Source organism: Pezoporus occidentalis, unplaced genomic scaffold (assembly GCF_034315485.1).
Source record: "Pezoporus occidentalis ecotype Australia unplaced genomic scaffold, CSIRO_AGI_Poc_V1 ctg235, whole genome shotgun sequence".
NCBI classification, from domain to species: Eukaryota; Metazoa; Chordata; class Aves; order Psittaciformes; family Psittacidae; genus Pezoporus; species Pezoporus occidentalis.
In genome coordinates this window covers 929517-942451 of record NW_026914233.1, presented here as the reverse complement: position 1 = coordinate 942451, position 12935 = coordinate 929517, and the positions used below count along the sequence as shown (strand labels likewise).

Below are 12935 nucleotides of genomic sequence, written 5' to 3'. Positions count from 1 at the left end.
CACTGTTTGGTTGCATTGGGCTTATTTTTAACTCCTTTGCTCTTAGACTGAGAAACCACTGCTGTGCCTGGGAATCTGCTGTTTGCTAATGTCCTGGTAAGGGATAAAGGGAATGAGCAGCAAGAACTCAGAAGGTTTTTGCAGGGACCTAATAAATATATGGAGGGAACTCAAGAAGAGTTACTGCAGTAAAGAGAGGTCCCAGTAATTAGCCTAGACTAGATACCTAGCTGTAAAGAGCCCCCAGTTTAATGAGATGCATCTCCACTAAGCTGTGTGCTCCTAAAGTACAAGCGTCCAGTTTAGCTGTGCTTTCTAGCCTGTAAATCCCATCAGTTCAGATTGGTTCTCTCTGGGGTGCAAAGCGATGAACTGATTCAGCAGCAGCTTCCAGGTTTGTTTGCAGTAGTTTAGCAATATGTGAGTATTCCTCATTAGATGATTGTTGGGCAGGGCTTGGGATGAGCTCCTGAATGACATGCAGGGTATGTTGGAAAATAAAGCTCTTCTTATCATAGAATCATAGAATAGTTAGGGTTGGAAAGGACCTTAAGATCATCCAGTTCCAACCCCCTGCCATGGGCAGGGACACCTCACACTAAACCATCTCACCCAAGGCCTTGTCCAACCTGGTCTTGAACACTGCCAAGGGTGGAGCATTCACAGCCTCCCTGGGCAACCCATTCCAGTGCCTCACCACCATAACAGGAAAGAATTTCCTCCTTATATCCAACCTAAACTTCCCCTGTTTCAGTTTGAACCCATCACCCCTTGTCCTATCGCTACAGTCCCTGCTGAAGAGTCCCTCTCCAGCATCCTTGTAGCCCCCTTCAGACACTGGAAGCTGCTCTGAGGTCTCCACGCAGCTTCTCTTCTCCAGGCTGAACAGCCCCAACTTTCTCAGCCTATCTTCATACAGGAGGTGCTCCAGTCCCCTGATCATCCTCGTGGCCCTTCTCTGGACTTGTTCCAGCAGTTCCATGTCCTTTTTATGTTGAGGACACCAGAACTGCACACAATGCTCCAGGTGGGGTCTCACAAGAGCAGAGTAGAGGGGCAGGATCACCTCCTTCAACCTGCTGGTCACGCTGCTTTTGATGCAGCCCAGCACATGGGGGCTTTCTGGGCTCAAGCGCACACTGAAGCTGCTCATGTTCATTTTCTCATCAACCAGCACCCCCAAGTCCTTCTCTGCAGGGCTGCTCTGAATCTCTTCTCTGCCCAACCTGTAGCTGTGCCTGGGATTGCTCCGGCCCAGGTGTAGGACCTTGCACTTGGCATGGTTAAACTTCATGAGGTTGGCATCAGCCCACCTCACAAGCGTGTCAAGGTCCCTCTGGATGGCATTCCTTCCCTCCAGCGGATCAACGGAACCACACAGCTTGGTGTCATCGGCAAACTTGCTGAGGGCGCACTCAATCCCACTGTCCATGTCAGCGACAAAGATGTTAAACAAGACCGGTCCCAACACCCATCCCTGAGGGACACCACTCGTTACTGGTCTCCTTCTTGATTGAAGGATGCTTGGAGAGGGACTCTTCATCAGGGGCTGTAGCGATAGGACAAGGGGTGATGGGTTCAAACTGAAACAGGGGAAGTTCAGGTTAGATCTAAGGCAGAAGCTCTTCCCTGTGAGGGTGCTGAGGCGCTGGCACAGGGTGCCCAGAAGGGGACCTGCCCAGCTCCGGCAACACCCGCGGATCCCACCGGGCATTGCGGAAGGCGGCAGGGCCCTGGCAGGTTCCAGTGATCCCTGTGCCAGGCATTCCAGAGGGCACCGTGCGAGCTGTTGGGCTCCAGCCATGGGAGCCCTGCAGGCACTGGGAAGCAAGGCAGCAGTGTCCCTCATGGACTAAGGCAAAGCCCCCGGGTGCCCACCGGGAATCCTGGCAGGCAAGAGGGGAGCGCTGGGGCTCTGGTAAGGCCCTAGGAAGAGCGTTGGCTGCTGTGTAAGGAGGAGGAGGCCCTGTTTGAGGGCTCTGGTGGTTCCCCACATTACTCTTACCCCCCGTTCCGAGTTTGGAGGTCACCCTCATGAACCCCAAAGTCCCCCTGTTTACTGCCATGGGCTAACGGGGGGCACTGAAGAGAGACTCAGGGACAGATGTACCCTTCTTTTGGGGACATGGAGGGGTCTCCCAAATCCCTGCATCCCTTTGGGGAGTTTTGGAGAGATTCCTGAACCCCAGAATCCCCCCCTGAACCCCCAGATCCCCTCTGAACCCCAGAGTTGTCTTCATCCAACACATCTCCACTCTTGGGGAACATGGGGCACCAAGGAGGGGCTCATGGTGCCCTGGGATTGATGGATGCCACCATTTTGTGGGACATGATGGGGGGGGGCTATATTGGTCTGTACTGGTGCAAACTGGTCCGTACCACTCCATACTGGGATGTGTAAATTTGCAGATGACACCAAATCGGGTGGGAGCCTTGATGTGCTTGGAGGGTGGGAAGCTCTGCGGGGGGATCTGGACAGGCTGGATCCATGGGCTGTGGCCAATGGGGTGAGGTTCAACAAAGCAAAGTGCTGGGTCCTGCAGTGCTCCAGGCTTGGGCTGGAAACTGCTCATGGGAAAGGACCTGCGGATGCTGAATGATGGAGCTGAACATGAGCAGCTGGTGCCCAGGCAGCCAAGAAGCCACCAGCATCCTGGCCTGGATCAGCACCACTGCGGCAGCCGGGCCAGGGCAGGGATTGTGCCCCTGTGCTGGGCACTGGTGAGGCTGCACCTCAAATCCTGTGTTCAGTTCTGGGCCCCTCACTGCAAGAGAGACATTGAGGTGCTGGAGGGGGGGCAGAGAAGGGCAACGGAGCTGGTGCAGGGCCTGGAGCACAAGTGTGATGGGGAACGGCTGAGGGACCTGGGGGGTTCAGTGTGGAGAAGAGAAGGCTCAGGGAGGACCTGATCGCTGCCTGCAACTGCCTGAGAGGAGGTTGTAGTGAGGTGGGGTCGGTCTCTGCTCCCAAGGAACAAGGGACAGGACAAGAGGAAACGGCCTCAAGCTGCACCAGGGCAGGTTTAGATGGAGCTGAGGAACAATTCCTTCCCCAGAGGGTGCTCAGGCATTGGAACAGGCTGCCCAGGGCAGGGCTGCAGTCACCGTCCCTGCAAGTGTTCACACAGCGTGGAGACGAGGCCTCAGTGCCATGGGTTAGTGGTGGCCTTGGCAGTGCTGGGGAGCGGTTGGACTGGGTGAGCTTGAAGGGCTTTTCCCAACCTGGTTCATTCTATGGTGCTATGATCTATGCATATTTACAGCGTATCACATTATAAAACTAAAGTAGAAACACGGTGATTTGAAATCCTGATCTTACTCAGATGAGCTTCGAAGCTCATTTGGCAGAAAAAGCTTTTCATTCTGCAGAAGCTGATTGGGAAAAGAACAGATTTCAGCATAAGCTGTGGTTCCCCTTCTATTGTAGTTAGTACTTCCCAATCCTGATTTCCTAAAAGGCATTCTGCATCCTGAAGGTGAGCTATAAAGCAGTAATATTTGCTATAAAGCAGTAATGCTCCATCCCTGGCAGTTTTCAAGGCTGGATTGGACAGAGCCTTGGGTGACATGGTCTAGTGTGAGGTGTCCCTACCCATGGCAGGGGATTGGAAGTGGATGATGTTAAGGTCCTTTCCAGCCCAAACCATTCTTTGGTTCTATGCTTCTAATTTAGTTGTGCAATTGATTCACAGATAACTACAGACAAAAATTGTCCAGAAAGCTGTGCGAGTGCTAGATACTAGAGTGCAATTTAGTGCAGGAGAGTCTGGCATTGCCAACACAATGCGTTAAGAGCAGCTTGGGGCAGAGGGTTTGCGAGGGAGCTGGCACAGTTAAAGTGTCCTGCGAAGACTGGAGGTAATCGGTCCATCCATAAACACTGCTGCTGTGGCCCTTTCACAAAGCAAATCCCCTCTTTATGTATTTCCAAGTGAACAGAAGAGAGCACAGCATTTCTTCTCTCCAGCAGTGTCTGGTCCTGTCACTGTAGGAGAGCGTAAGGCAAATAGGAATCGTTTCCTAACTGAGAATTGTTCCAAATCGTCCCCTTAGACCATTTCAAGGAGTTCAGCACTTTTAAAACCACCTAATTGCAGCTTATTTTATGGACTAGACTGAAAGCACTCTACATAATGAGTCAAAACTTTCTCTTAGCAGTCAGCAGGGAGAGAAGAATGTCTCCTGAAGGCAGTTAATGCTGTAGGTGCTCTGCGAGATGCTTGTCTCTCTCCACGGACTGTAGCGGATATCAAGTCCTAATCAGATAGCACAGGAATGAACTGATGTGTGGACAGGAGGGTTTGGAACAAACATGAGATGCTTACAGATTTCCTGCGAGGGCTGACAGAAACATCCCCCTTTGCACATTAAATGTTGGGCACGCACCCTGCGAAACAGACTTGCACAGAGATTGCAGTCTTCTTCTGTTCAGCCTCTGAAGTCAGGAACGTGGGGTCAAGTCTGAACACCCACTGCACTTAACTGAGCCTCTGAGTACTTCCCACCTACATCCAACAGTAAGTAAAGGAAGTGCTCTAAAAGACAGAACTTGTTCCAAGGAGGTTGGTGTTTGGAAAACAGTCGTTGCTGTAGTGATGCACCTATGCTTATAATCACTGGGGAAGCTGAAAATCTTAAGCAGCATCATCTATGATTCTATGATACAATGAGAGAGACTTTTCAAAGCATGTTTCCAGTAGTCTTCAAGCCAAACACAGGCAATGCTCAAGCCAAGCCGTCAGGGAACTGAAAGCTGGACACAACTGCCAGGTCACGAGTTACTTCGTTCCCAAACTACGCTTTCTTTATCTGTGCCCTGCAGTGCTGGGAATGGGAAGTGCCATTTAGGCATATTTGCTTGGTTGCACACAGATGCGTAATGATTTTGATAGTTCCTTTTTACATAATATAAAAGTAAGCAGGAATGATAAATATACTCCAAGAAACGTGGGTTTGCTGGCATCCCTCTGTAAAGACATGGTATTTTTTTATCAGCAGACACTTAGTGTGCTTCATTCTGGCTTCCCTGCAGAGTGATCATACCTATACTTTCCTAGGAAGCTGTTTGCCTTTCTGTGCCCACACAGTAATTACACTGTTCTTCTAATTCCTTTGCAGGATTTTGATGATTTATCAGAAGCAGATAGAAGCAGTGAAGATCAGCATCATCATAGCAAGCCTGACCTTACGGAGGAGGAACTTAAGTCCAGGTTATTTCAGCTTGCTGCTAAAATGAGTGACAAGGAAACATCTTCTGGTGAAGAGCAGGAGTCAGAACCTATAACAGATCCCGAAAACCAGAAGGAGAATTCATCCTCAGAGGAAAACGGTGGCAGAAGCATTCAGGAAGAGCTACAGAAGGTAAGTGGTCACTGGAGGGCAGTGGGGACAGTATTGTGAAAGCTGGAATCCAGAATGAGAAACTTGTGGTCAGAAAATCAAGCTTAAAAGTAACCCAAGGTTCTTTAGGCTGGATCTGAGCCTGCAACTCTTGTGCATGTGAACCTTCAGTTAAGGTGTGTGTTTCTCTCTGTCAGCCTACAGCATCAATTCAAAGCACTGAACTTAGCTTGTGTAATAAACCTATTAAGTGACTGATATTGACAGAACTATGTGAGTTTATACCGACTGAGAATCAGCTTATATGGTTTTGTTTAACACCACATCCAGTTCTTCTTTTATCTTCCTTGCTAACTAGCTGGTTTACGTGGTTTTTACAGTCCTTTTATTTGCTTTTGTCTTTAGAGTATCACGTAGTTCATTCTGATGTCACAGATTCTTCTTTGCCTCTCCATTTGAATAGTTCATGCTTCTTTAATGCTTTCCAACCCTATTACTCTGTCAGCTAATAGACCTCTGTGAGTAGTAACATACTCTAATGAAACTCAGCATCAGTTCTGATAATGTATGAGATCCTCTGTGCTGTTTCACCCTTACAGTGAGATACTTGATTTCAGTGTGACTCCACAGGACTTGCCACTTGCTCTCTTCCCTTCCTACCTCTGAATTTAAATTCAGATGATGTGTGCTTGAATCTGGTGCTGTAGAAGCCCAGCACTGCCCCTTGCACTCAAGTCATCCCTTAGACCCACTTAGGCTCATTCTTGTCTGCTGTGTGTCTTGATTCACCTCCTGGGGTCTTGTCTGCATAGCAGCTCATCTTTGGCAGGGAGTGTAGACAGCTTTCTAAAGGAAATCTGCTCTTCATCATTTGGAAGGTGTTTTGTTCAAACTGTATTAAAGGCTAATACACCAGGAGGTGGAAGCAGGATCAAGTGACCCAGGTGGACAGTAGAGGTGCTGTCCAAGTGTCAGGAAAGCCAGTGGTCACCTGGAGTTGCATTTGGGGAGAGACATGAAGGGAAATAAGAAAGGCTTCTACAGGTATATCAGCCCCAAAAGGCAGATAAGGGAAAGAGGGGCTCACCACTGCAATGACCTGATGACACAAAACATGGAAAAGGCTGTTACACGACATTGTTTTCACCTCAGCTTACAGGCAGGATTTGCCCTCAAGAATCCTAAGCCCCTGAGACCTATAGGAAAGTTTGGAGCAGTGAAGAAGCCCTCCCTCTTTTCTGTGTCTGCTATGGTGGACGCTTGTGGCCCCTGCATGTGTTGGGCCTGGAGCAAGCAGTCCAGCTCCCTCTCAGCTCCATACTGAAGTGAGTCCAGTTAAGGCTACAGAGATGATTAAAAGATTGGGGTATCTGAGGAGAGGCTCCCAGAAATGGAATTGTCTAGCCTAGAGAAGAGAAGGCTCAGGGAGAATCTCTTCAATGTGTATAAATACCTGATGGGGGGATGAGGGAGGGGGTTTGAGGTCGGAGATAAGGAAGTGAGAATCAGACTCTTCTCACCCTTGGCCAGTGCCAAGACAAGAAACAGTGGGCAGAAACTGAAATACATCAAATTCCATCTAAACATCAAAAGCTCTTTTACTGTGAGGGTGGACAAAAGCTGGAATAGGTTTCCCAGAGAGATTGGAGAGTCTGCATCCTTGGAGGTAAGCAGAATTTCACTGGACACAGCCCTGGGCAACCTGATTTTGTTGACCCTGCTTTGAACAGAAGGGTTGGACTAGGCAATTTCCAGAGGTTTCTTTCCAAACTTAGGTATTGTGTGACTTTCTGATTCTGAGTTATTTAGCCATGGACTACACAGCAGTGTAAGTACATTTGTCATCATGTATGCAAATACCTCCAGGACGTCCACACAACCTTCCTATGGAAAGGAAAGAAAAGCTTTATAGCCAGTGCTTGTCAGCAGCATTCAGTTCAGCTTGTCTTTGGTTTACAAACCAGCAATATCAAATTATTCAACAGGATATATAGGCTAGGTAGGGTATAACATGATGCTATTAATGTCCAGAATTAAAGGCTGGAAATAGGGTATTTACCTATATGGTGAACTGAGCACAGAAAATGGAAAATGTGTGGTTTGGGGTGTACTTATTCATCTGCATGCATCTACAAACTAAAATCAGTTGGTTTTCCTCCTCTAATTTTATTATTTCTTTTAGATTTGTATGTCAGTTATTTCAAATAAAGCAAAGACTAATATTTTCTTTCCCTCAGTAAACTTCCCTTAAGTTTAAAAGGAATAAGAGACATACCATGTTCAGCATGTTTGGAGTTCTTAATGCTTGATTGGTTTCCTGGTCGCAGTATATATTCCTTCTGTCTATAATAAAGAAACCAAACTATCCCAATACTATTCATGGTCATGACTTCAATGGAATTGATAGTAGAACTTGCTCCAGCTCTAGAGAAATAAGGAGGCTGCTTTCATTCTTCTTCTTGACAGCTGTCCTTAAAAGTGCTATAAAATCTTTTGCTGCGTGCCTTCTCTTTGGAAAGGTGGCTGACCAGCATCTTGCAATGAAATACTGAAGATGGCAGTGTGTAATACCAGTTGTGGCTATGGTAACCTAAAACATGAAGCCATAGCTGAGCTCATCAAACATGCAGTCAATGGCAGGTCTCAATGGAGACAAGCATAGAAAACGTATTTTCAGGGAACCAGTAATTTTAAATGCCTTAAAAGCCACATGTCCCAGTATGCTCTCTCCTTAAGAAATGTGATTTCTGCATATGTGGGGAATTAGAGATCTTTCAGACTGGCATTTAACATTCTTGGCCAGAGATGCAGGCTTCTGACCTGGCTTTCAAATTAGGTATACAGAAGCACTAATTCTGGGGCATTAAAACAAGAGCTTGAATGCCTCCAATCTGCTTTGAGCTCCTAAACACAAATTAAATACTGTATTTTAGCCATCTTGCTTAGATTTTAGCCTTGCTGCTTGTCTTTATTAGCCTTCAGTCTTCTATTCTCACTAGGTTCTTCTGGAACAGATTAGGAACCTAATTTCTAGCTATAGTATACCTGACCATAGAATATGATTTCAAAATCCATGGATTGCTTATTGAGTCACTGGAAATGAAATACCTGGTGTTCCTGAAAACCTGTCTTTCATATGCCTGCACCTTCACAAATCTGGACTTCTGTTTTTAGTGGAAGCTGGCAATCTCACATGCTGAACTGATTCTCTGAAACAGGTATTTAGTGTATTAAGATCTGAAGCAATGGCAAGAATTGGCATGTCTTGAGTGGGGAGTTAGCTGAAGCTGGGCATTTGCAGGCTCTCAGTTCTCACTTCAAACTGAGCTTTTGAGTTGTATGTCTGCCTTTAAGATACAAGCTTGGAGATGCTCACCTATGAATTCATTGTTTTAATTCATGTGGGATCCTCAAGGACTGAGGTGGGTGTTCATTAACATCAGTTAATTTAATTCCTTAGACTTAAATCCACTTAGACCTTCCGCGCAACATTTCATTCCAATAGTTCTAACTTTATGATTGCCTAAAATGTCCTTGTGGAGAGTCACAGCTCTCAAGCAAGCATACCTAAAGCAGACATGTTTTTATAGGTGACGTGTTGTACTTCCTAAGCTACAGAAGTAGTTCATGCTCTTCAGGGTTACGCAGCCCTGTGAAAAGCCTGCTTGTCTCTTGATCAGTGAAAGGCCATGGAGTCCTCTATGCCCTATGCTCAGCCTTCAGCCCCTCTAGACTTCAGGGGTGAACTGCCCCAAAATCACATTGTCCGCCTGTTGTGTTAGTGAAACAGCTTGCGTTGTGGGTTGTGTTTTTGCTTCACCCCTCCAAATCCTAACAAATACCTAAAGGAAAAAGCAAAATGTACATTCCCTTGGAAGTACCTTAATGGCGCTGATCCTGAGAGTGGCAAGCATGATAAATGGGATAAATGTATTTAGTTCTCCCTCTCCTCTATTCTCTTTCTCCTTTAATGCTTTGATGAGGATAGGCTGGGTCTATATCTCATGGTATACCCCAGGATTACATTCTAGAAGGCAATTTCAGCAGTACCTAATGCAGACTGCCTTTTGAATGTGACCACTAAAACCAGCATATCCCTTGCTATTTTTCACATTGTCCTACACTTCACAGACCCTGAAATAGTTGTTAAAAACTTGCCTGTGTTTCTCTTTTTATCTCCTTCTACTCTGTACTCCTCCTTGCTTAAGGTATGCCAAAGTTAACCTTGAAGTAATAACGCTGAGTTTCTCTCCTCTTTGTATTGATGCAGTGTGCTGCATTTACTGCTACTCAGACACTCTCACAACCAAGGCTTAGTAACTTTGGTTAAATCCTGCTGGTTTCTGTTAACGTTATTACATGACTAGGCACACAATAGCTCTTTTCTGAATGACAGCCTCTTAAGTTTGCTAAGTAGCACAGTTGGATCCTGTTCCCCAAGTGAAACCTCCCAAGTTCCTTGACGTATGAGTAACAGCAAAACTATTCTTTCCATTAAATATTTATGCCTTCATTCTCTGGAAACATGCATCTAAGGTGATTCAAAGTTCCTAAAGGAGTCAGAACCCTGTGGCTCACTCAGTCAAGAAACAGTATAGGAGCTATACTGCATTGCTACTGCTATGTTAAGAAAGATGAACAATGTAATACAAAGACATCTTCCTGGCTTAACAACTCAGAACGTGTTTGTGTGGCTGTTGTCCCTTATTTTTGTATGCAGGATGCTCAGAAGAGTTCTTGTCTTTTGGCTTTTATTGTGATGTTAATTATCTGGACACTCTTCCAAAGCCCAAGATGGAAAACTGAATGTGGCACCATGGTAAAAAAGGATCTTTAAAATGTATGAAGTACACATAATCCGTGCACAGGATTGGGGTGACAGCAGAAAAAAGAAGATTTGGGTTAAGGAAGTTGAAACGATGGCTTTTTCTTCTTAAAAAAAGGGGTGTGAGACTTTAATCTTCACATTGGCCTAATGGACCCAAAGTTTTAAGTTCTCAATTCCACAAAGCAGTCAAGTATATATTCAGTTTCAAACAGGGTTAAGTCGTTGCTGGACAAAAACCCCATTCAAGGGATTTCTCCCCTGTATTTCCTATTATTTATCAGCCTTTAGTATATAGAAAATTTAGTTGATCTGAAGTTCATCTTGACAAAATACAAGTCTTTGGTTTTGAGCAAAATAGTTACTTCAAGGCCATAAACATCCATTTTTTGTAAGTTTCCAAGTATGGGCAGTGTTGTTTGTGTTCCTCCCATCCTGACACTTTCTGCCTCAATACAGTTGTGTTAGTATGGCTATGAGCAGTCAGTTCACCTGAGATGCCCTGGGGGATTCCACAGGGCCATAAGTTGCTATTCCAGAGGAAAAGTGCATCTCTCAGGTCCATGCCATATCTGACAGTGCTGTTTGAACACCCTCAGATTTCAAGATGTTTCAAATTGCATCTTCTCTGCCTGTGTGTAAGCGACTGAATCAAAGCCTGGAACCCTTCTTCAGTTGTCTGATCACCAAAGATTTACTCACTTAGGAAGAGAATGTAAATGCCACTTTACATATACAGGACATCAGTGAAGATCAGTGTTAAGCTGCTGTAACAAGGTGGGGGAAATAGACTATAACAAGAAAGCTACGGTGTACTTGCCTTCTAAGCAGCCCAGAGACCTGGCAGTAACAGAAGAGCTTTTTCAGATCTAGCTGGAAGAGATTCAAGTAAATGGTGCTCCTCAGCTGGATGATTCTTTTGTCACAGCACAGCCAACAGGGTGGCTATGGTTTGTGTCATTACTTCAAAGCAAAGCCAGGCAGTTTAGTTTAAATAGTCAAGGTAAATTAGGGGGTTTAAGGTAAGTCTCGTGACTTGACACTGGAGAGTGGTAATATGAACCTGGAGAAGAGAAGGCTCAGGGGAAACCTTATTGCAGCCTTTCGGTTCTTAAAAGGGGCCTATCAGAAAGATGGGGAGAGACTTTTTAGCAGGGTCTGTTGTGACAGGATGAGGGGTGATGGTTTTAAGCTAAAAAAGGGGGCATTCAGGCTGCATGTGAGGAAGAAATTCTGTACAGGCTGCCCAAAGAGGCGGTGGATGCCCCAACCCTGGAGACATCCCAGGCCAGGCTGGAGGTGGTTCTGGGCAACCTGATCTGGTTGAAGATGTCCCTGCTCATTGCAGGGGTTGGACTGGATGTGCTTTGAAGGTCCCTTCCAACCCAAACCATTCTGGGGTTCTATGAAGGGGTGTACTGGTTTGTTTAGGAACGGTGATGTCCAGGAGAGGGAAAGCAGCAAACAGTAGGACATGATTCAACACGAGACATCTTACTGTGAGCATCTCTCTGTGGCATCAGTGAAGTACAAACCCTTTTGTAACTAGAAACACATACAGGGTCCAAACTCCAATCAAAACCTGAAGATAGCTGGCTTTTCTTCTTAATGCTGCTGCACAAGTCTTTTTCTATTGCTAGTGCCACTTTTGTGATGGTGGAAATCAGTATTTCCCATCTGCTTCCTGTTATTAAAGATGGTGTTCAAGGCCAGGTTGGACAGAGCCTTGGGTAATATGGTTTAGTGGGAGGTGTCCCTGCCCATCTCAGGGGGGTTGGAACTGGATGATCTTAAGGTCCTTTCCAGCCCTAACTATTTTATGATTCTATGGTGTGTCATTTGCAATATCTGTCTTAAGGAGATAATGTTATTCTCAAATCCCACAGACAAAAATAAATCAGGCATTGCTTTGTTTTAAACATTTTAGGAGCAAATGTAAAACCTAAGGTTGATGGTATATTATATTTGCTAGTTTCTTTATCCTTGTTATTCATCCCAAAGTTCTCTGTCTGAACCTATGTAAATGTTAACCTCTGTAGCTGTTAATATAACTTTTCTGCCTTTCTATTTAACTGCTTTCCCACTACCTAGGAAATACAAAAGGCTTTTGATCTACATTTAAAGCTGCAGTTTTTATCCACTGTATTGCAGCAGGTGAGAATGCTTTGTTTTGTCTGTGTCTTCTTGCATCTCTTACTAAGTAAGCGATGCTATAAAGTGATATTGAGGGTTTCCACATTTCCCAAGCAAAAGTCTCAAACTCAAAACATTTTCCTGGAAATACCAGGCCTGAAAATTCATACATTTTGGCCACAATCAATAGTCATTTCAGAAAATCATTTTGTAATCACAGTTAGCCCTGTGTTACAGTGGGAGGGATGAGTATGAAGTAGGTATGTGAAGCCGACTGGCTCTCTTATTTGGCTTTGAGATGGGAATTTGGTTTTATTAAGAAGAACAGAAGCAAAGATGAGGTGCATGATCTCCCTATTCTTATGTACTCCCCTATTTTAAGAAATTTGGGATAAAACAATTAAACTTTTATTTCAGCACTTTCTGACCATAGCCGTCTTCAAAAATCCAAGCTCCCAATTTATAAGCAAAACCCTTAATTCATTGTAGTGATTGCACGTAGTGAGTAGGCACTTTCTCACTTTGCTGCTAGAGTCTATTGCTTAGCATTTGTCTAGCTGGGAAGAGGTTCCATATTCGGTGCTACTTGAGTTTCAGCTTATGAGAATCAGCTATTAAAACAGGTTTTCATTTATTC

At 45.2% G+C, this 12935-nt stretch overlaps 1 protein-coding gene across 7 annotated transcripts in view; it reads left to right on the top strand.

The window, feature by feature from the left end:
- MYRIP (myosin VIIA and Rab interacting protein) overlaps positions 1 to 12935 on the top strand; it is a 208874-nt gene that overhangs the window by 179241 nt on the left and 16698 nt on the right. For 5 of the 7 annotated variants that reach the window (XM_062621852.1, XM_062621856.1, XM_062621851.1 and 2 more), the window contains 2 exons: positions 5119 to 5361; positions 12257 to 12319. In XM_062621852.1, coding sequence (XP_062477836.1) covers positions 5119 to 5361; positions 12257 to 12319 — 306 coding nt within the window. The remainder of the gene's footprint in view (positions 1 to 5118; positions 5362 to 12256; positions 12320 to 12935) is intronic. The other 2 variants (XM_062621854.1, XM_062621855.1) reach the window with 1 other exon arrangement.